The sequence below is a fragment of the Anastrepha obliqua genome, chromosome 3 (genome assembly GCF_027943255.1).
Source record: "Anastrepha obliqua isolate idAnaObli1 chromosome 3, idAnaObli1_1.0, whole genome shotgun sequence".
Lineage (NCBI taxonomy): Eukaryota > Metazoa > Arthropoda > Insecta > Diptera > Tephritidae > Anastrepha > Anastrepha obliqua.
This window is the reverse complement of record NC_072894.1, coordinates 9,760,931-9,785,929: the sequence shown is the minus strand read 5'-3', so window position 1 is coordinate 9,785,929 and position 24,999 is coordinate 9,760,931. Positions and strand designations below refer to the sequence as shown.

Genomic DNA, 24,999 nt, shown 5'->3' with positions numbered 1-24,999 from the left:
GTCCTGAGCTTTTCTGTGGTCTTATAAAGGCCCACATCAACGAGCTTCTCAGGAGGTGGGAGGTAAATAAGTCCGCTGAACACTAGAAGTTCGAAACCCTATAGGTCAGCGACAAGCGATGATAAGCTGTTTTTACTCAGCTGAGTAAACTTAAGACATTTAACTGGTTACTTTAGAGGTCTCTGTATCCTGAGATTTCACTTAAACAAAATTGGCCTCTTTGAGACCTTCATCTGCCGATTCTGTGAAATGAACACTGAAAATTCAAAACACATGCTTTGTAAATGTCCTGCACTAGACAGAAAACGGCTACAGCACCTACGCTCTCTTCGGCGCACTCCGTAGAATGTCGGGGACCATAAGTAAAAACACTAACTAGCGATTATCACAATGGTTGCGCTCCAATAGTCACTGAACGGGATACGGATAAAAAATTTCCGTGCAAATGCAACAACAACTATGTCATCCTAATAGAAACCTGGTTCAATTTATGGTCCGCTCTGCTCGTTTTGTTTTTCGACACTATCGGCGAATTTTGATCGATAACTTTGTTGTTGCTTTCACATACAAATTTTTCGTCACTAAACCAGAAGTTTTATAAAAGTGCTGGCAAAACCATAAATACTATCAGGATCGTTTCCGTGCGAATCGATCGTAATACTTAGCTGGATAACCCAAAAAAATACGCTAACTATTTTTACCCAAACATGCCCAGCATGTGGAGAGGTGGATGAGTTGGCAGACCACTTACTGTGTGTCTGCCGGTCTTCGCTCGAATTAGACTTGAGGTCTTTGGCATTCAGATTTCTTCGGAAGTCGGGTAGATTTAAAGAAAATTAAAAGGGAATCCGAGCGCAGTACGATGGACTTATTGTATTAGAATGCTGACTAGCTGTCCGGACAAAAACAAAAAATATTTTTAATAAATGCCTTCCAAGCGCATAAAATCTGTACGTGTCTAAACATCGTTTGATCCAAATAAACTTGTATTTATACATATGTATGTATGGAAACGTTAACATTGATTCAAAGATGACGTGTTGGTTCTGAGTCAGAGTATCTGGTACTATTTAGTAGGTATGCTATGTACGACATAATTTTTGGATGGCTGCCATATTGATGGCAAATATAAAGATACTGACTCTGGCACTAAAGGCGTTATGAATACGAGTATTTACGATTTATTTGTCAATTATTAGTCAAACTTACATTACTGTCCTTATCGAGGGCAATCCGGTGTACAAGAGCCAGCAGATAACACATCAAACCGACGTTGATAAGCCATAATATGAATCCTTTAAAGGAGATTATCATCAATGAAATGGCTGCCACTCCTCCAGCTACCAGCTGGACTGCTTGTGCGTTAATTGTGCCCGAATTTATAGAGGACAAATTGTAATTGTAAGCGGCGCGATTGAATTTGCCATAGTCAAGGCCAAATATTATGCCCAACCCCAGATCCATCAGATTGATGCACAAAATCGTTATGACCCAGGCGCAAATGACGTAGTTCGTATATTTGATGTTGTCCTTCCTCACAACTGAATCAAATAGAAACATTAGAAGTAATATCATTATTTACATACCTACTTTTCAGCAACGAATGGAAGTACTTACAAACCAACAGCAACACCGATGCAACGAACCAAAACACTGCCACACCCAAGTACACACAATCCCAAATCAAAATGTCCTCCGGCGACAATACGGTATCCACTGACGTCATCATTGTATTATCGAATTGCTGATAGCCCGTCGGAATGCAGGATCCTTTGAAGTATATCGTGTAAAAGGCATATTCCATTACCGAGCCATAGGTGAATTCTGAATATATCGGCACATTGCAAGTGTACGATAAAATACCGACAATGGTTAGGCCAATCCATATTAGTGACTGAAACTTTAAAGAAATTTATGAGAAAATTGTGAAATAAGAAAAGAAGTATTCATCTAAAAGTAAAGCTAAATAAAGCAGTCATTTATGTGAGCCACGAGGTGTGGCTAATAAATAATGGAACTAAGGCTGTAATTTGTTTCTATCTTCAATGTACTTCTTCTTCTTAATTGGTGCGATAACCCCTTACGTGTTTTGGCCGAGTTTAACAAAGCGCGCCAGTCGTTTCTTTCTCGTGCTAACCGGCGCCAATTGGACACACCAAGTGAAGCCAAGTTCTTCTCCACCTGATCTTTCCAACGCAGAGGAGGCCTTCCTCTTCCTCTGCTACCACCAGCTGGTACCGCATCGAATACTTTGAGAGCCGGAGCGTTTGTATCCATTCGGACGACATGACCCAGCCAACGTAGCCGTCTATGTCGTCGTAAAGCTCATACAGTTCATCGCTCCATCGCATGCGATATTCTTCGTTGCCAACGTGCAAAGGTCCAAAAATCTTGTGCAGAATCTTTCTCTCAAACACTCCAAGCGTCGCTTCATCGGATGTTGTCATCGTCCACGCTTCTGCGCCATATGTTAGGACGGGCATGTTGAGAGTCTTGTAGAGTGTTAGTTTTGTTCATCGAAAGAGGACTTTACTACTCAATTGTCTACTTAATCCAAAGTAGCACTTCTTGGCAAGGGAGTACAATGAGAGAGTTCAATGTACACTCCTACGATATCACACTCTTCAACGCGCCGTACGAATATTCGATTTTTGAAATTATGTCGGGAAGTATGCTTTTGCTCGCTGCTGCAGGATTTGTGCCTCTTTCACAGCTTCAATGGATTAACACGGCAGAAGATCCGGCGAGTAAGGTGGATGGTCTAGCAATTTTCGTTTTTTTTTGGGGGGTGAGGTAGGGTTCCAAATGCCTCCTTCGCTCTTACATTGACCGTCGGCTACTGCGTCGTGAGGTGTGGCCACTAAAGCTATCCCTCCTCCTCTTCTGAGGAGACTCCCTTCCCGGAACTACTTTCGGCATTACTTCGGGAGGGCACAGAACGACGTTCATAAAATGGACCAATTCTATTCACCCACGCCTGGGTTCACCGTATTTGTAGCCAGCTTCATGCTATAGGCTCGTCTTCTTATGTTTCTGTCTGTGAGGCTATGCTTTGAGTACTGCGCCGAGGTCTATCTTTTTTCTAGATAATACGCTTTCAACATATCTTATAATTGCGGTACAGTAGCCCACTTCCCCGAAGCTTGTTTGAACCCATTTACCTATTGTAGGAATGAGCTTCGCCGTCCATCTGCCACTCAATTCAGTGTCCCATCGGCTTTGCCACCGCTGCATGGTATGGCATCTCCGTTCCGCGGCATTAGTGGTGACCTGTTTTTTCCCAGAATCCCATGTATGCACTCGTTTTCTGTCCATGAGGTCGATAGATAACTCCCCGCTGATCAAAAAAACTGCTGCGCCTGAGACAGTGCGGTAGGCTGAAGCAACTCTGAGTGCTGCTGTTCGTTGTTTAGCCTCCAGTGCTTTCTCCCCATATTTCGCTGCCGTACAGGGGGATTGCGTTTGTGGTGACCATGATCAACCTTCTTATACTCTGGGATTGTCCACCGATGTTCGCCATTAGTCTGCTCAGCATTAGTCTGCTCGAAATGAAAACTTTTGTTTGCTGTTTCTAATAACTGGCAATTACATACGCCGGGTACTACTTAGCTATCTCGCTGTGTAGATAAAAACTCGTATAAAGTAAGAATCTAATTTAGTTCCGTTTGATAATAAAGCAAACATTAAATGTGTAAGCAAAAGTTAAATAAATAATAACAAAGGTAGTATAACTTATGACGGCCGACTTCTGTAAAAGACGCAGCGTCTGATTAAAGATAAAAAGTATTGGCGGAAACAATTACTCACTCAACTGAGCCAGTGATTCATAAAGAATGAGTATGTGGAGTTAAGTTATTTCAAAAAGTATTGAAATTCCAAATTCTACTTCTACAAATTTATGGAGAAACGAAAAGAAACGATATTTCAAACATTTAAATTAAGATCGCTTACACAATTGCCGCTCAACAGAAGGTTTACTCTTCTCTTGAATATTGGAAACGAATAAAAATTCTATAATGAAAGTATCCATTAACAGTCTACGAAAAACCTATTACCACATAGTGACTGATAGAGCTTTGATAGCTCAGCTGGGTTTTTGCATGCAGTGCACTTTCTGGGGGCTGATTAAATCCAGTGATAATTACCCAGTCTATTACTTTTGTATGGTTGGGAGACATATCCCAAGATCATAGACGAGCCGACATGGCTTGTTAGGGTTAAGTTAGGTTTTTGTGGCAGTTGGTTTAGAGTTGTCAAACTCACTTAGACCAGTGGGTCCGCTGTGGTATCACTGTGCAACACGGGAACGTTACTGTTAGTTTTCATGGAGCCAATTGGATTCTCTTATGAAACGTAGGATAGGTGTTATCCAAACACCGGATAGTTCTGTAAGAGACTCAAACGAATGTTTTCTTAACAACCTTTCGATACTCCTAGCTAAAGCTGGACAATTACAGCGGAAGTGTTCTACTGTTTCTTTCTCTTCCTCGTATCTAAAACTTCTGCAGTAATCATGCCAAAATATTCCTAGCCTAGAAGAGTGCCTACCCAACAGCCAATGACCGGTGACGCAAGCCACGATCTCCGAGATGTTCCCTCTTGAGCGGTTAAGCAACTCTCCTGATCTTCTCTTATCTATAGTATTTGTGGCCAAATTAGCTCGGTTGTAACACACGTGTTTTCTTCTCTCCATGAACGTTTGAATTTCCGAGCATGAACCAGCAAAATGATAAAAAAAAGTTGTTTCTAATATTGGTCGCTCCTCGGCAGGCAATGACAAACTTCCGAGTGTTTGAGTTTGAGTGAGTTTCTGTCATGAAAAAGCTCTTAAAAAAAATTATTTGCCTTCGGAGTCGGCTTAGAACTGTAGGACATTTACCCAAAATAAGAGGAGAAGCTCGGCCAAATTTAAATTTATCGTTGGAGTCGTTTAGAAAGCACCGGATATAGCCCGCATGTGGCCCGTATGTAGTACAGATATGAATCCCATGGGAAACTTATATAGGCATTATAGTTCGTAAAATTTACGATCAAAAGCATCGAAATCATACTTTTCGTACGGTTATGGAGCTCAAATTGAAAATTAAAGAAGTTTGCGCTGACATTTTTCCGAAAATACTGTAAAACTAAGCAAATTCGATGCCAAAAAGAATGTTTGGAAAAATCAATAAATTACAAGGTGGCACAAAATTAATCATCCAGTTTGGTTTTGGAACTAAATAAGAAAAAGTACTAAATAAAAAAAATGATTTTGAGTGATGAAAAAAGTTTGACCTTTACGCGCTGCATCGCTTGTCTGCTTGTACACTGCAGCTGAACAGTTCATTTTTTGTTTGTTTTTCTTGTTCACTCCTCTCGGGAGCATAGAACCTCGACTAGACTCAGTTAATCTATTTGATTTCTGACAGGGTAGGTGATTACCCTGCCGCTACCAGTCCTAAGTGGTGGAAATGCCAACCTGTCGTTGCTTAGATGCCGCAACGCCTTCTTACTGCTTGGAGCGCCATCTGTGTGTCAGATTTTTCTGCCAGAAGGATCCCACAGATGGTTGAGGACTTCGCTAAATTTGGTGTGTCTGCCCTATCAACGCGATTACCCGCTTGCTCTTGCTGGCGCCACTGATGCAATATGTAACTGTGTTTTTTCTTGGTTTTTTGCTTGTTTTAGCAGCCACAATGCAAATAATGCGCTGACTGCTACCATTTTGTGCGGGAGTAAGGATGGAAAGGATAAGTTTTTGCGTTTGAGGAATGAGATTTTGTTTTTTTTTTAGGAACGAGGAAAGTAGGTATATTTGGAAAAGTGCGAGGACCGTGCTTACGAATCCACAACCTCTGGGATGGCAGGCTAGTGCACTTAAGCTAGCCTACCGAGGCCGCATAGTTCATAAGTGTCTAATATAATTAAAAGAAAATTATAAATCTTCCAATAGGGTGATTGATATTGCTTATTATTACTAATTTTTATTTATTTATTACTTATTTTTGTTACTTTTCCTAAGTTCGTTTAAATAACTTTTTTTCCGTTATCATTGTTTGCATGAATCACGTGAGCATGTAAATATTTTCGTTTTTTTTTCATTATTAGGCATATTCGGCTAATCCTAGGACTTGAAATCATTGCAAATTGCAAAACTTATTTCAGAAACTTCCTAAAAAAAGGCGAAAATTTGGCACGAATTCGTTGGATTTGACGTAAATGAGGTGTTTCTAGCAGTTTCCTTTTGGAAAATTTATTACTCTCCTTACAAATATCCAAATATAATTTGTATGTTGATAACTAATACATTGAACCGTGAAATATTATAATGCCCGTGAAATATAGGGCATTTAACTTTTTATTTATGAGCTTTCATTTCTCCACTTGAAAGTAGCTATGCGCTTAAAGCGTACACGCAGAAGCCAATATAATACTTGTATATGGTTGATATATTTGTATTAGTATTTTATTTAAATATTATTTAATTTCTATTAATAACTTGTTTAATAACATTTTTCGTAAACAGACTTAGACGGTTATTGCACATACAAAACACATGGGCTGACAAGTCCCTGGCCTATCAAAGAAAACACGTTTTTGTTTTTTCAAAATTAGCTTTATTTATTAACGCATTTTTTAACAAGCACAACGTAATCATTCCAGCGTCACTTCATCATTGCAATACCACTTTTCTAGAATGATTTATCTTTTGCCTCAAAAAAGGTCTCAGTTTAAGCGATAACCTCTTCTTCTTAGCTTCACAATCCGTGGTGAACCATAGCTTCATCAACAATTTTTCTCCACTTTATTCTATCCATGGCTACATCTCTCCAGTTGTGTACGTTCATTGGCTTAAGATCTGATTCGACGTCATCTAACCATCGCTTTCGTGGGCGTCCTCTTTTTCGTCCTCCAATGGGTGTTAAAATAAAAGTTTTCCTAGCATTTCGCTCTTTCGGCATGCGCAGTACGTGCCCAATCCATCTAATTCGTTGGGCTTTGATAAAACGTATTACATTTTGTCTTTCTTCGATTTCATTGTTGTAGCGAATGCGGTAGCTGCCATCTATTGTTGCAACCGGACCATATATTTTCCTTCTGATACATCTTTCGAAGCACATCAGCTGATGAATATCATTTGTTTTCAGCGTCCATATTTCTACGCCATATGTAAGGATGTCACGAGTGTGGTCTAACAAAGCGCTTAAAAGAGACACTAAAATCGGTATATTTAATGCTTGCGTAAAATCTGTGTTACTGTATGGTGGCGAAACGTGGCACATGAAACAAGACTCAACGAGAAAACTACAGGCATTCGTAAACAGATGCTTGCGACGCATTATCGGTACCTGGTGGCCACGTACTATATCTAACCCTCGCCTGTGGCAACTGACGAACCAAAAACCTATTGAAAAGGAAATAATGCACAGAAAGTACAAATGGATCAGGCACACCCTCCGAAAACAACCCGAGGAAATAGTCTACTCAGCCTTACAATGGAACCCGCAAGGCACTAGAAACAGAGGGCGTCCCAAAATGACTTGGCGTAGATGCCTTAACCAGGAATCCAAAAAGTCATTCAATGAATTAAAATTCCTAGCCAGCAATCGGAATATGTGGAAATCTTTTGTAGATAGACTAAGTTCTTAGTACATATACCTATATGTATTGTAACACCTGAACATGTCAATAATAATAATAATAATGTAAGGACCGGTCGTATCAGTGCTTTGTATATTCTTATTTTCTGTGCTCTAGACAAATCTTTTAATTTAAATAGTTTTACGTTAACATAATAGGCGTTATTTGCAGCTTGGATTCTGTCGTTAATAGCTACCGCCGAATCTTTATCTGCTGATAGTTTAAAACCGAAGTATTTAAATTCTGTGATATTTTCGAAAACAAAGTTGTTTATACTTAGGTAATCGCGTGTCGTGTTGTTGGCTGACCGAATCATGTATTTGGTTTTCTCGGTATTTACATGTAGTCCCAGAGCTTTTGCATTTTTATCAATAAATTTAAAGACGCGTGTAAGAGTGTTTCTGTCTTTAGCCATAATAAGAATATCATCAGCGTAGGCACATATCTGAAAATCATTATTAAATAATATTCCATTCGTGTTTATTTCTTGAACAGTCGTGTGTAGCATTAAATTGAATACTAAACATGACAATGCGTCTCCTTGTTTTTTTCTGAAAGCAGTATTTTATTTGTTTTCTATTTATACTGTTAAATGCCTCTTCATTCGAGCGAAATTTCTTACCAGCGAGCATTTAGCGAGAACAACCAGTAATCGCTGAGAGCCGAATCTGGCGAATACGGATGTGGGAGCAATTCGAAGTTCAATTCATGTAGTTTTGCCATTGTTTTGATTGACTTGTGGCACGGTGCGTTTTCTTGTTGAGCAAACGCGGCACCAACTTTCTCATAGTCAAAGGTTCATGCAATATAAAGCCAAGGCGTTCTTTGGTTAACTTCACGACGTCAGCTAACTCATGCCACTTCACTCTTCGATCATTCAAAACGATTGGTGTTACTGACGGTGTTACTGTCTCATTTGTACGTCTACGGTGTTGTGCTTCATCGGTGTCTCTACGACCGCGCGACCACGTTTGAAGTCAGTAAACCATCGTTTTATTGCTGTTTCTGATGCAGCTGAGTTTCCATAACACTTTTCAAGCCATTGTTTCGCTGGCACGATATTCTTTTCCATCAAGAAGCAGTGTAAAAGTAAAACACGAAATTATTTTTGATCCATAGTTTTGAAAATAACAAAAGTGGCGTCACTCTTAGTGCAATAACTCACGAACTAATAAGTAGAATATCAAGAAATTTGAGCAGCTGTCTTTCTAAGGTTAGTACTAATTGAAAAAGAGGTGAATGCAATAAAACTAGCGCCATCTATGAGTTAAGCCCGGGACTTTTCAGCCCATGTGTTATGCGTATGTCCCCTTATATGTGTATAATGCAAAAGAGAAATTAAATATTACCCACCTCAATAAAATCACCAACGATAAAATAATCTAATTAAATTCATTTAGCTCAAGTGGAAATACCCTTAACCATCGTTCTTGAGTACACCCATACCTCGCACGCGAAAGCCATTTAGCGAATGAATTGCTTTCGTACAAATGCAAAATTTCATACAAATTAGATCGGTAAAGATCAGCTCCAATTAAAAAAACAGAAAATATATATATATATGTATATATAATATTATGTCGTATGATCAAAAAGTACCGGGAAGGTGATGTTGACTGTTTTCTTCGATTGCCAAATCGTAGTGCACCATGAGTACCTTTCATCGGGCCAGACAGTCAATAAAGTTATTAGCTATCCATTTTGAAGCGTTTGAGAGATGCTGTACGTCACAAACGGCCGCAAATGTGGGCAAACAATTCTTGGATTTCGCATGATGATAACGCGTCATCACACCGAGCAAAAATTGTGCTGAATTATTTGGCCAAACACCACGTAAATACCATCGTGCAAGCACCGTATTCACCTAATATGGCCCCGTGCGACTTCTTTTTGTGGGGGGAGGGTGCATGTAGGACTGGTTTAAGCGTTGGCACATGTGTTTGGTTTTATTTAAACATTCCCGGTACTTTCTGATCATAAGTATATACTTATAACGCGTCAATGTCATCAGACATTTTATTCTTTTTATTTTCTAGAAGAATGCTTGAACGAGAATGCAAAAGATTTACCCATTTCACAGTTAAAATACAGAAATAAAATTACAATACAAAAATTATAAAATGCTTAGGAGCTTTTTCATTCAGTTGAAATGTTGTCGTCGTCAATCTCCGTTGTTGCTGATTGATTGGACGTAAAATAGCGTCCAACTTTGTCTACTTAGTCCTCCTTTCTCCTGCCTTTTGCACTGTTTACCAGCAGCTAAGCGCTGCGCCAACTTTTCAACTCCAACGCAAAATCAGTATTCCTATATGGCCTGTGGCCGTTGCATCAGCAAAAAATCATGAGACCTTCATAAGTCGCATCATCCTGCGCATATGGTGGCCCGATAACTGGGTGTCAAATGACGAGCTCCTCACCTAAGGTAGGTAGTTTTATGGAACGCCATGTACGATGGCGTGCTGAGAATCAATCTTCTTACGGGAGCAACACTCGTTGGTTATGCAGACGATATCGCGTTGGTGGTCGTTGACAAAGGTCTCGACTCCCTGAGAATAAAATGCATTGATGCAATTTCACGCATACGGAAATGGCTGGTATCAGCAAAGTTAGAGCTTGCAGTGCACAAGACCGAAGTGGTCCTGCTTAGCACGAAGAAGGTACGCGACGAGTTGGTCATCACCGTGGGCGAGTGCCACATTAAATCGCAGTCGTACTTAAAGTATTTGGGAATTGCTCTTGACTCCCGAATACCTTTAAACGATCACCTTGCAGCAGTTAGCAAAAAGGCGCAACGCGTACTTGGTGCCCTATCAAGACTTATGCCAAATATAGGAGGGCCACGCGAAGAAAAATGTCAGTTACTCTCCTTAGTAACCACTTCTGTTATAATCTATGCATTACCGATATGGGCCGGTGTGTAAAAATCGTTTCTAAAGCAAGTAACAGCGACACACAGACTTAGCGCTTTAAGAGTCGCGAGCAGTTAGCGCACGATTGTCGATGATGCCATAGCCGTAACATCGAGGAAAATCCCAGTCAATCTGCTCATCAAGGAGCGGAAGAGGTTTTACAAGCCAACAGGGAAGAACACGTCCTACAGCGTTAAACAAGAGGAGCGACAGCGTACCATAAGAGAGTGGCAACAGCGCTGGGAGCACTCAACAAAGGGTCGATGGATCTATAATCTAATACCGGATATTACGAAATGGCTTGGTAGAAAGCACGGAGAGGTGGGCTTTTATGGAACACAATTGCAGAGCGACCATGGATCTTTCAAAAAATATTTGCACCGCTTTCACTTGGAAGACGACCCTTCTTGTCCTGTCTGCCATGACACACTAGAAAGTGTCCCATTTATGTATTTGCCCACGTTTTAACAACGAAAGAAAATAGCTCTTTAAGGCCTTCGGTGAATTTCCAACAGAAGGGAACCTCATAGCGCAAATGTGCGATGAGACAGAAAAGTGGCGGACTTTTAGCGTATCTGCGGCACGTATAACAAAAATGTTGCGTGAGAAGGTATGGGACCGAAAAGCGGCCCTTAGACATCAGCAACTGGCACAGCAGGCCGCTGAAAACGGCGAAAAGATGTCGCAGCGTGAGCACCGGACAGTTACGAGCACTAACATAGTCTGACGATTTCAGTTAAAATACTCCATAACAGCCTCCCGACGTATTACTTAGCGACAAGGTTCCGGGAGGACCAACCATTCGGGTTAAAGTCCCACACTGTCTGCCACAATGGCCATTTCGAGGTTTTCCTCCTACTAAAAAAAAATCAAAAAACCCAAGGTAGGCATAGGCCAGTTAAAATTCGCGAACGTAAATGGAGATGGATTGATCATACATTGCAAAAATTCACGACTAGCATCAGCAGAACTCTCTTAGACTGGCATTTACAAGGCTTACGCCGTAGAGGCCGACCAAAGGACCTTGAATGCGAAGCCTGTATGATGTCAGCTGACCACTCGCTAATATGACCGCGAGTCCATGACGGACTGAACTGATGTTACCTGTCATGACCGACCGACTGTCGCAAATCTTCCTGTCATTAAGCAGAAGGGACTGCAGGCAGCTGGTTGGACTGATGACGGGCCACTTTCTGTGGGCGAAGCACATGGAGAAGGTAGGCATCTCAGACAGTGTAATCTGCCCAGCTTGTGCAGAGGAGGATGAGAAGTTCCCACGACAGTCTGTTCTACGTAACCGGAACAACCCGGATTTATATCCGGCCAAGGACTGTCACTTCAGCAGCATTCCTCGTATATGCACGGGGAATGTTTATGTTGCTACAACAACAACGGCAGAACACATTTTCTGTGCGTCTGTTCCGCCTTCGCTCGAATCAGGCTTGACGTCTTTGGCACTGACGTGTTAAGAAGCTACCACTTTCGCTCCTTGGCACCACAAGATCTATTCAGATTTCTTCGGAGGTCGAGTAGATTTCAAGAAATTTAAAAGGAAATCCGAGTACAGTAGAATACCCTTTTTGGGTGTTTGGCCGAGCTCCTCCTCCTATTTGTGGTGTGCGTCTTGATGTTGTTCCACAAATGGAGGGACCTACAGCTTCAAGCCGAATCCGAACGGCAGATATTTTTATGAGGAGCTTTTTCACAGCAGAAATGCACTCGGAGGTTTGCCATTGCCTACCGAGGGGCGAGCGCTATTAGAAAAATGTTTTTTTAAATTTTTGTGTTTCTCCGAGTTTCGAACCTACGTACTTTCTGTGAATTCCGAATGGTAGTCCACGCACCAATCCATTCGGCTACGACGGCCGTTTATACTATTTTCGTAATAAGAAAGCTCATCTCCCAACATTTTTATTGTTTGCTCCCTGGATAAAGAAGACTCTGGCTACTCACTAAGTATACGTTCGTCCGTTAATCGTAAAGGTGTGGTAATTGAAAAGGGCAGTTATATCGAAATGCTGTAGAGAGAAGAGCCGTACAGAGAGCGAAAGTTGCCCATCGTATAGGTGTGTAGGTGTGCATTTATCTTAGAATATTTCTTTAGATTTACCAGCAGAGCTATTTTAATAACCATACAATTATTTGTATATGACTCATACCATTTGCGATTAATTTGGTAGGGAATGTTAATAGCACACATACTTATGCATATATACATACAAGTAAATAGATGTATTAGATACCAGTGTCACACACATACATGCATACATACCACTTCGAACAAGAAGTCAATGCTATCACATTATCAGCGTACGAATGCAAAGTACAGACACTTGTATATATTTACATGTATTGGTAAGCATTAAATTGGTGTTGTTCTATTTGAAAGAAAAAGTGGTTCAATAAAATATCTGAAGAATTCTCTATCAGTTAGTAATGTATTTGACCAAAGTTCTTTCGAAAAATTAATAATTTGCACGAATAGAGGTGAAGGTAAGAATTCACGAGAAAGTTTCTGATTTTGGAGGTAATACGTATGTGTTAGCTATGTGATTTTGCATTTCTTTCTAACATTACTAACTAAAATTATTCGAACTTCTTACTCAAACCAGTCATGATATAAATATAGATCAGACCTAATCAAGGAGACCCAAAGTCAATTTTTGCAAGTTTTTGCAAGTTTTTTATCTTTGGCGGCCTCTTTGAATGCCAATAAAAATGTATAAAGTATTTAATAAATACAATTGTAGCAGACGCCAGGCATCCAACGCCTCGCCACACATGATAATTCTTATCTCTTATAATTCTTATATCTTATAACTCTTCAGAATAAGTCTCTGCTGCTGAACACTTAAGGTACAGGTACTGAGGTGTTTGTTTTGACAACAGCGAGCAGTTTTTTAGTAAGCAGTATGAGCAAGTCAATCCAATGAAATGCAACTCTGCATTAAATCATGTCGTCAGCGAGTACGTAGTATTAAGATTTAGTAGTATTAATTTATTCATATAAAAGATATAAAAAAATAATTTAAAAAAAATAAATACACAAAGATTTTTCCATTATCAACTATGCAATAAATTCTCGACGTGGGCTTTCTTCAATAATTAAATTCCACAATGAGTAGCTCTCTATATTTATAGGCATATTTAAGGGGTCCCGGTGGTCTAGAGCTTGAAAATTTAGGGTACTTTCATGATTTTTTTTCAATAAAAAATGAAAAACGATATTAAAATTTTTTAGGCGTTTTATCAAATCAGAGAATGACAAAAAAAAATGAAAAAAAAAATTGTTTTTACTTTTAATAATTTTAAAAATGGCGCTGAAGAAAAATTGGACCTGTACGGTGTTGCCCACTTCTATTCTATTTCACTCTTCTATTTATCTGAAACACAAAAAACACGAAATAACGGAACTATTTATATTTTCTTTGATATATAATATTGTGCATTCAACAAGCGATTTTAATCGCGAATGTGTTGTTAAAAAATTAAATGGAATCTTCGAACGCGTATAAGAGGCATATTTTATATTTTTTTTTTTTATAAAAGTGGTAAAAATGCAACAACTGCTGCTGCAGAAATAAACACTGTTCAGGGAGAGGATACCGTGAGTGTAAACTTCTGGAACCAAACCAGACGATAACTGCTGATTATTATTCCCATCAGCTATCAAACCTGAATGAGGCACTTAGAAAAATCGACCGTCTTTAGTGAATAGGCGCAAAGTTTTCACCACGACAGCGCAAGACCTCACACCGCAAGGCAAACATTAGGCAAGCTATACGAGCTCGAATGGGTGCTAATGCCGGATACCACCGGCCATACTCTTCGGATATTGCACCTTGTGATTATCACCTTTTCCGTGGACTTCAATCCCATATCAGTAACAAGAACTACTCCTCAAAAGAAGCTATAAAAAGGGATATCGAAGCGTATTTGGGCTCCAACGACAAAAAATGTTTCGAGCAGGGAATTAAAAATTTGCCTACGCGTTGGGAAGACATTGTAAATAATGAAGGAAAATATATTATTGATTGATAAATACTTTAAACATCTTTTTTATTAATTTTTAAAACCAACTATAAAAAAAGCACGAACTTATGGACTGAGCTGATGTGATTCTTATACGGGCGATAGCCATTGATGTTGTGAACAACATATTAAAATTTCAGACGATTCGGTTCAATAGTTTCTTTAATTTTTTTTCTTTGACAACACCAGACCGAAAAAAGATAATTGAGCTTAGAATTTTGAAAATGGATATTTTCCATTGATGTCGCCGCGTGACGAATCTGACTCTTCCAGCAAAAATGGCTGTAGAAACGAAATTACTGGGAACATCCTTCCAAAAATTTGGCAGCCTATGCTTAAAAGCTTATACTTTCGAAATGAAAAAAAATCGTTTTTTTTTATTCTAAACCACCGGAACTTCTTAATATACTGCACGCGCGACATAACGCAAAGTTTTGACAATTTTATTTTTTTTCCTTGTTCATTCCTCTCGGGAGCATAGGGCCGCGACAAGACACAGTCTTGCGTTGGTTGTGTTGAGCGACACACAGCAAGAAATAGTCGGTATTTCGCCTTTACTAATTTCGCTTCCTTTTTCTTAAAAAAAAAAAACAGACCACGTGGCTTTTATAGCATTTTTAGAGGCTATTGTCCTCTTTTTTACATGGTTTCTAAAATTGAGCTGTGGCATTACTTCAACGCCTAAATAAGAAAATCGTAACACAATCTGTATTTCTTCACTACCCCAATACCACTTCTCAGATTTACTATTCTTCCCTCCTCTTCTAAAAACCATTATTTGGGACTTAGCGCGGTTAGCCTCAAGATTCCACAATTAACAATACTATTCAAGTTTATTTATCAATTCCTGTAACTTGATAGAGCTAACCGCCAGCAATAAAATTTCATCCGCGTACGTAAGAAGTCTGATATTTTCTCCATCCGCCATCTTCTTAACTACAGGAGCGCTTAGCACCAGTCCTACTGAAGCGCTCAATGTACCAACTCATCTGCTACCATTAGATCTACACATTAAAACAATATCGACTTGCAGCGCGGTGAGACTCAGAGACATAGGAAGCTGGACAACAAGGTCGTACGGTCACAGTAAGATCCTCCTACAGGGTTCCTCGCTGCTCAAAAACAGATCAGACTACACAGTCCCCGACCTCAACTTTAAGAAAGGCTTTACGGTGCGTTTTCCACCGAGAGCCGAATGGAGCAAAGGAGAGGTGATTGGAAGATACGATATCGAAATCTATACCGATGGTTCTAAGATGAACTGTTGTGTGGGAGCTGGCTTCCATTCGGAGCCGCTCAACCTATCTCAGTCAAGTCTTCCTGACCATGCCAGCGTGTTCCAGACTGAACTGTTGGCGACCGGAGAAGCATGCAAATCACTAAAACTCTACAAGGAAGTTGGTGCAAGAATAGCTATCTTCTCAGACAGCCAAGCAGCTGTCTCCAACTCCAATTCATCCAAACTAGTCTTACAGTGTAGAGAGGAGCTGGAATTGCTCAGTCATCGGCTTGAAGTCACTGTGATATGGGTTCCCGGTCACCGGAACATACGGGGAATGAGATAGCGGATGAGCTAGCAAGAAAAGGCTCAACACTAGAAATAGCAGAGGCGGTGGCAGTCTCCACCTCACTCAACACATTAAAAGCATCCATTGCTTTACACTATCATGCTTTAGCCGAAAGAAAATGGAAGCAACTAACTACATGTATTACAACAAAAAACACATGGCCGTCATACAAAATCCAAAGGACGAATGATCTGTTAAGATGCTCCCGGCCAAACATCTCACGCATCACTGCAACCCCTGCGGGCCATTGGAAAGTAGGGGACCATGCAGCTAGACTCAATCTACCCTTCAATCCTATCTGCAGAAGATGTCAAGCGGAGGGTGTGAAGGAAAGTCTTTTCCACTACTTATGTGAATGTCCAGGGCAAGCTAGAGCACGACTCCGCTCCTTTGTTAAGCCTTTCTTGCAGCAAATTAATGAGATCTCAGACATCGAAATAAAGAATTTACTGCTATACTTGGACTTCACTAAATGGATCTCACTTAGAACAACAAAAACACATCATTATACGAGGACGGTGGTAGTAAAACGGTGCTTGTCACTAATTAGGATTATTTCAGTGGAAATACTCAACCACTTCAACAACAACAACAACATTAACGAGTTTACGTGATCATGTAGCGACCTATCACAAAGTTTTTTTATAAAAATAAGAAAATTCATGAATTTAAGGTTCCAAACTTATTTGCAAAATTTTCATCGAAATTTCAAGCTTCTTAATTAGCCAATTTAAACTGGTCGAAAAGTTTAAAATTTTGTTCAATTTGTTTCAATTTTGTACACAATTTGGTACTTTGAGTTTTATGCTTGTTGACATAAACATGAACCATATTTTTGTAAAAAAAAATATGAAAAAAATTAAAAACAATAAATAATCAAAACTTTGCAATACGCCGTGCTGCTGCTATTGTGAACACAGGTGTTTACGCATATATCTAAGTGTACATACATTTATATTCATAAATTCACTTGAAATTCAAAATTAATAAAAAGTGTACCACAAAACAGACTCTAAAAATCATTTAATCATAAAAGGCAGGCTTATGCTCACTGATGAGCCTTTTGGCTGTAATTTTATCTAAAATAGTAAAAATAATTTTTTTAGTGTGAAATGTCACTTTGACAACGATCGATTGTGACAAGATATCGATCACTTCAGCCATCTACCGAGAAAATAATGGATTGCTTTTCCTCCAAACTAATATAATTAAATTGCTAAAGCACCACCAAGAAAATCAATAAAGAAAATGGAGGGTCTTTCAAAAGACGCGCCTAGATGTTGTTCTAAAATAAAACATGTAAAAATACGGCTCGGAATAGTTATATGTGAAAAATATCATCATTTAAATCTCCACCCAGAGCACATCTACAGGCTGTCATACGAGAACTAAAATATTCAAGGACGCGCTCGCACTTTATCGCATTGAGTTCAAGAATCTCGATCGGAATGCTGTGTTTCAGCTCTGGAATCGTTGGTGGTTTAAAACATAGAATTTAGATTAAATTAAATAAAATTAGATTAGATTAGATTGGATTAGATTAGATTTGTGGGGGGTTGGACAAGTCCAAGCACACAATCAGGAGACCATTGTACTAATCCGGATAGAGTTCAGTAGAAAGAATAGAGATCTAGGAAAGATAAAATGTGAGTGGTAAGACGAAAAATTAGTTTGAGTTCACTTTTCCACAAATCTCTTGGATTCATTGATGAATCTTAAAAGATACGGCAGTAGAAAATTATGAACTTTACCCATACTCAGTATATCGCAACCCAATATCCTAAGTCTGATTCTGGAAAACGCCGGACAACTACAGAGCAAATGTCGTCATCCTCAAGACAGGATAGCCATATCGGGCTATCGACGACCCCCATGGTAGCCATATGCTGATCACAGGTGTTGTGCGCTGTGATTACACCCACCTGTGATTACATTACTCTCAGGTCCTTCATGCTAAGTTTTAACAGAAATGTCGCTAGTTTCCTATTTCTGGTTCTTGGTCACAAAACACTTGGCTACTCTGTAGACGCACAACTCAGGCCAACGACCTCTATGGGTAGACCTCAAGAAGTCGTCAATCCATAGTTGAATCGATGTAGAATTGACACCTAGGAAGGGTTCAGGGCCTAGTGGCATACTTGCAGACCCTTCATTAGCCAATTTATCAGCGAACTCGTTCCTTGTTATGCCGCAATGTCCAGGCACCCAAACAAGACTGACTTTGTTGTGCTTTGCAACACTGTTCAGTTTAGTTTTACATTCATCGACTAATTTCGAAGAGCAGCGTGGATTAGCAAGGGCTTTCAGTGCAGCTTAACTGTCACACATAGACTTTACTTAAAAAAACAAAGCCCAATCTGGTCTGTCAGTCGTTTATCTATCCTCGGAACAGATGACTATTCGAAAGAGCAATGTCTGAGGAATACGGCAATTCAGTTCCTCTAAATATTTCTGGCCCGATTTACCAACGTGTGGCCTAGCGTTGTCATTCAGCAAAATCAGTTTGTCATGTCTACCGTCCCATTCCGGCCGTTTTTCTTTGAGAGCTCGATTCAAACGCATTAACTGCAGTCGGTAACGATCGCCAGTGATGGTTTCAGATGGTTTAAGGAGCTTATAATAGATGACACCCTTCTGATCCCACCAGATGCACAACATAAGTCAAATCTTATCTAATCTTACGTTGGAGAGAGGGGGCGGTCTCGGAAATTATATCACGCAATTTTTTTTCTGATTGAAACAAAAAAAAAATTATACTATTTTGGTCCATTATCCAGATTGTACATGCTTAAGATTTAATCTTAAGTGTAATCGTAGTATGATTAAGATCATTCACTAATTCGTTCGAAAGAAAATAATTTCATTCATACTTCGACGTTATACATTACTGCTGTCAAACCACCATATTTGTTTTATACCAAATAGCTCAATTTAATCTGAATTTACGGTACAGTGTAGCCCGTCGTTTGTTTTCGCGCCACTATCAGCCGAACGCGTGACTCGATGAACAAGAGCGTACGAGCTGAGTGGCAGCGAGACACGGACAGGTTCCAAACTTCTTTGTTTAGAGAGAGCCAATATTTACTCCAGGTACATTGCAGTTGATTCATATCAAATTTTTATGCGTGCCAATTTTTTGTTTTCTTTTAGTTTTTTAACGAGCGCGAATGTCAACAAATTTTTATTAAGAGTTACAAAGGGAAATTGTTTTTAATTTTTTTTTAGGTTGAGAAATGCGATAATCAGAACTGCTGCAGCCCACACCGGAGTGATCTGCATATGATTCTTCACGACGGTTTTCTGCCACCTCCATACCCTATCACTCAGGTTGATGGACATTTGACAATTTCGGACTTTAAAGAACATGACGGAAAGTCATTTGCTCCATTTCTAATACGCCTACCGATTCAACCGCTGAATGCCTTTATCAGCACGCCTTATGATCTCTATTGCCCAAGTATACGTGATGATTTAGAGAAAGTATGTTGCAGTACATGCGGTATTTACTTCGCATCTATCACAAGAGCTGCAGAGCACGGGCGAGCAGCTCACATTGCACCAGCTAAGCAAGCGCGTATGTTCCGCAAAGTGCGACCCTCACGGATTGTTGCAAGACGAGCTAATGAGTTACTGTGCGCAATCGTCAACGGCTTAGAGTGGCTAGATCAGAACGAAGTTGAAGGAGCAGGAATTAGAGTAGATTTTTTTTTTTAATCGCAGTAGTTACGATTTAAGTCTTCTACTCGTATTGTAAAATTTTTATTACACTTATAACTCTCAGCAATATTGATTACTAGTCTTAACTAGTCGTAAATAAAAGCACGAAGCGATTTTTTTTTCTTTTCACAATGACAATCTAACGCGTTTACATAAGAAACCCACATTTTGAAAAATCTCACGTGAGATTGGGGGATAGGCGAGGGGGTTGAATAAAATCTCACGACATCTCATCAGGGGGGAGGGAGGTACAGAAAATTGAAAAAAACATCTCACGTAATTTATGGACGCCCCCTTACTAGAGCGAACACAGTATATTATCAGCAGCGACACCTCTTTTACGAGGGCGGAAACTTATTCCCATACCAATAAAATAATATTTTGCGTTTTAGGCACGGTTTTTAAGAAAGTATCAAAATGTATAGCAAACCAAAAAAGAAAAAATAAATATCCTTCAAAAATTTGCTCTAATATTTTGCTAATGAATATTCTTGAATCCGTTCGGTTCCAAACGACGACATACCCGGTTCAGACTGTGTACAGAATATTTTTTTATCTCAGAATATTTTTTATATTTCAGACATTTGTTTCATTTAAAAAATTTGTAATTATTTCGGAAAATTTTTTTATTTCAAAATTTTTTTATTTCAGAGTATTTCAAAATATTTTTCTTCACTTTTTTAAGGTAGTTACTTTATTTTTCGCTTTTTTGGTAAGTTTGACGTCAGGCTCCTTTCCAACGCAAAACAAGCAAAAACAATAAAAATTAAATGCTTGTGAAAATTCAGTGAATGGCTTGGTAATATTGTGATTTGTGAGATTAAAACTAAACAAACTAATACAAACGAGGTGCCGCGTGTTAAATTGTTAAAGCAAAAATGAATATAAACCTTCCAAGCTCAGTTTTTTTCGTTTTTATGCGGAAGACGCCGTGGCAAGAAAGTATGTGTGTGTGCGTATAATTTCTTGTGTTTGGTTGTTTTCATTGTTTTCGCCTGCTCTGCCTCTTCACAAACAAGAAATTCCCCTTACTTTTGTTTGCTTATTCATGGGCCCTTACGGGCCCTTTGTAAGACACAACCTTGTATTCTAACATCCTTGAGTAGAGCGCATGCAGTCTGAGTGCTTTAATCGCTTAAATCCTAAAGTTCCGACAATATTAAAAGTTTAAGCTGCTTTGAGTCGAATTTGGAGTGTTAGAAAGCAACTTAAATTCAAAGTCAGGTAGATGGAATTTTCTTAAAATAGTCAACAGCGATGCGACTCCCGTGCAGCGATATTTGGAGCGTTATCACTAAAAAAAATTTTCCATGCAGTGTTGGACCGCGAAGCCCTAGATTTAACGCATATTTTTAAGAACCATATCCTTGAGAATTTTTTTTCATGAAATTTTTGTAAATATAGTCCACAGCGATGCGACTCCCGTACAGCGATTTTTGGAGCGTTATCGTCCAAATTTTTTTTTAATGCGGTGTTGGACCTTCAAGCACTAGATTTAACTTACATTTTCAAGAACCATTACACTTGAGCAATTTTTTTAATGAGTACCGTATTCAGTGCTTTTACGTGTGCTTTGCTTACTTACCAAGCTGAGTATTCCAGCCCACAATGCGGCCGTATGTAATGACGAAAAATTTTTGACGTGATGTCTGTTGCCGTAACCACCGTAGCCTCCTGCCATATTTCTTGCCACCTCTTGCACTTAGACCACGTTTATGAATGTATGTACGTATGTACCGAAATTAAATGCGCAATCAACGACGATAATTAAGCGCAAAATTCAAACTATCATCCACCGAGCCGAAAAAGTGTAGCACTTTGAATATTTTCCACTCTATTGATATTATTACCCGAGATTTTGTTTAATCGTTGGTGCTAGAAATTCGTATAAAATACAGAAAAATAGAAATTAGAAAAAAACGGGCGTATTATGTTTGGCTATCTTATGCGTTCGCTTCGATTACGCGTAGATTATTTTATAGTGTAAATATGTATTATAGTGTAATTGAGTAACTTCAACGGTGCACGGTTTGGCAATATTTGTCGTACCGCTTTTGCCACCCGCCAGCTTCCTGTATTCCGTTCTATACAATTACGGTCGCATAACAACAGCAACGGGAAGTTATTTATTGAAAAATCGCGTTTTTCTACCTTTTCGTAATGCGTTCGTTTTTGGACTGTTACGTGTGTGGCGTTTTTCTACAGCCCACTGCCAATGCTACAGGTAAATTGCTGTGCGCCAGCTGCCAATGAGCCAAAAGATATGTAATTTGCTAGAACCTACAATAACATTTATTGAGCAGCTACATACATACACGTATGTATATAATAATGTATGGGAGAGGCTCTCCAATAAGTTTAAAGGCATTGCAAAATATGGGTTGGTGGGTAGAGTTACTATACAGTCATACATCGTAGGTGTGTGTAAATGTAAAGGGTGATCTAAATACAAATTCATTTCAAAATCAAAATTCAACTCTTTCCATAAAATCTTTTCAGGATATAACGGCATTCATTTTTTTGTTAGTTTCCTTGTTCACTCCTTTCGGCGGCATAGGACCTCGACAAGACTCTTCCATCGTACACGGTTCTGTGCTGTTGTTTTTGCACCATCCCATGAGATATCGGCATCGGCTAGTTCGCGCAGCATCGACCTTCTCCAAGTGTTTTTTGATGGGCCGCGACCTCTGCTCCCTTGCCGGTTCCAGTCCAGCGCCCTTCTCGTGATGCTATCTGGTGGTTTTCTCAATGTGTGACCTATCCATCAACACTTCTTTTACCCGAATGCCGCCCTTACTTTGTTTAGCCTGCAGTTGACATCTTCATCTGCTCAAAAATCTACTGCGATGATGCAACCGAGGTAGCAGAAACTTTCAACGAATTCCACCGGGCATCCGTCAACCAATATCTGCCTTGCATTATTGTGGTTAACCCTCATGGCCTTGGTCTTGACGATGTGGACCTCCAGTGCGACAGTGTGTGCCAGCGCGACTAGTTTGTCCGTCTTCGCTTACATGTCAGAGAGTTTGTGAAAGAGGAGGCAGATGTTATCGGCGAAGTCCAGATCCTCAAGATGTCTGCTGAAACTTCATACGAAGCCTTAGTTGTGCAGGGTCATTTGGCTTATGACGTCATCAAAGACGATGGCGAAGAGAAGAGAAGTGGCGACAGGGGACAACCTTGCCTTACGTCTGCGTTGGTGGTGAATGGAAAGGTGATATCACATTTGTGAAGCACTGCCAGTTCGGAGTTCTCGTAGAGGACTTTGATGAGGCCGATAATCTTGGCGGAAACTGCCTTTCTACTCAGTGCCAGCGTCTCGCTTGAGAGTGTCGAACGCCTTCTTAAAGTCTACGAACAGCATGTAGAGCGGGGAGCGCCACTCAACTGATTGTTCTATTTACTATAATCCGAAGTGTGTTGGCTTGGCATTCATAGGAAGAGCATAAATGCTTATTATTTATTGAAAACGATTTTATTCATATCGGCTGCCTTGGCTGACGTTGCAGTAGGACATCCTGTATGTCCCGTTTTCCAGCACCTTTGGTGTTTTTTGGTTGTTCGCATAACGTCGTTCTTTCAGTTCACTTCACAAAAAGTCGAACGAGCTGAATTCGCTTCTCTAAGATGGCATCACTAAGATGACTGTTAACAGGATTTCTAATTTAACTCATAAAATATCGATTTTTTGTTGAGAATTTTTACAGCTCATTTCCACTGAAGTGAAATATTAGTCGCCGTCTCTATGCCCTGATTAGGTTAGGTTATGGTGGTAGTCGGCCCATACGACCAACTCACTTAGAGGTTACCACTGTGCGACACGAGAACCCTGTTTATTTATCTTCATGAAACCATTTTGTGGTTCCTATGAAGCGCAGGACTAGTCTAATCCCCACGCCAAACAGTTCTGTAAGAGGATCGAAAAAGTGTTTCGTCTATGCACTGGTTTTTCATCCAAATAGCATTGTTTTGAGGGACTATGTAGCTCGGCGCTAAATCCAGCTGAAGCCAACCAAGTTCATCCAACCCCAAATCTTCAATTTCTGCGCACAGCAAGAAGATGATAATATCTCATTTCTCAGCTGTCGTTTCGAAATAATGAGCCAATAATACCACTAGCCCCAAAATCCGCATTAAAATGCCAGTCCTTGCGTATGCCTTGGCTTCTCATCAAAGATTGAAAATTGAAATTTGAAATGGTCGAGCCAAGGACCACCAAGAGATATGAGGGCTCCTAAAACACTCAGACTAAAAAGCCCATTGTATTTAGAGCTCTGGAAAGAGGGTAGATAGTCAAGGAAGGAAAGAGAAAAGTATCAGAGAAAGAGATCAGAAATAATAGAGACAGAGACAGATCAATAGATTGATTTTCGATATTCTGTGTATCGCAGCACGCCATGTTGCTGAAATCACAGTTCATCCAAGCGCATATCATCAATTTGGGGCCACTAAAAGTCGATAAGCATAGCTCGGAGAGTTTCAAGGGAATAAAAGCGACACTGCAAAATTCACACCAAAATGTCACTCCTCGCCATTGGCTTGACAAATATGTCATACCCAGATATGACAATTTCACTTTGCCAATGAATACGATTTTTGGCACATTTTAGCGTTTAATTCGAGAGACTAAAAGGTCCAAGCTGAAAAGTAACTTTAAAATGGATCGTATTTTGCCTTCAATTACTGAATAAATGAGTTTTTGTAGACAAAGAATCCCGAAAATTGTACAACATTTTCAAAATACTGGCTTGTAACTCCAACTAAAGCTTCTTTTCAATAGAGGCACTGCTACTATAAATGGTTAATACATCCTTTGTCAAGTGCCAATACTCCATTTTTTGTTGAGTGCGTTGATGTTGCTCTACAAATGATGAGTCCTCCAAAAAATGATATCAAGAAAAAATCTTGTCAATCGATCTTCATTGATCAGGCTTGCAGCCTGAACAAATAAGCAAGCCTTCAAAAATAAACTTATTTTTGTCGCACCCTGTGTTTGCAATTTCACAGTATAGGTATTGTCATTTGATTTTCACTCACTACCACCTTTTTCCTTCGCCAACCAAATAAATTGTGTGATTGGTAGCTATGTACTGCACTGATGACGCTTATAGAAATTAATTTCTCAAGCCGTTATCAGTTAAACGATGTTATCA

General features: G+C 39.6%; 1 protein-coding gene across 1 annotated transcript in view; it reads right to left on the bottom strand.

Annotated features, from left to right (window-relative positions):
* LOC129241153 (uncharacterized) overlaps positions 1-22,029 on the bottom strand; it is a 32,908-nt gene extending 10,879 nt beyond the window's left edge. The window contains exons 1-4 of the mRNA XM_054877343.1: positions 21,896-22,029; positions 21,432-21,721; positions 1,618-1,900; positions 1,210-1,541 (exon numbers count right to left, since the gene is read on the bottom strand). Coding sequence (XP_054733318.1) covers positions 1,210-1,541; positions 1,618-1,900; positions 21,432-21,527 — 711 coding nt within the window. The 5' untranslated portion in view covers positions 21,528-21,721; positions 21,896-22,029. The remainder of the gene's footprint in view (positions 1-1,209; positions 1,542-1,617; positions 1,901-21,431; positions 21,722-21,895) is intronic.
* Positions 22,030-24,999: the final 2,970 nt, after the last annotated feature.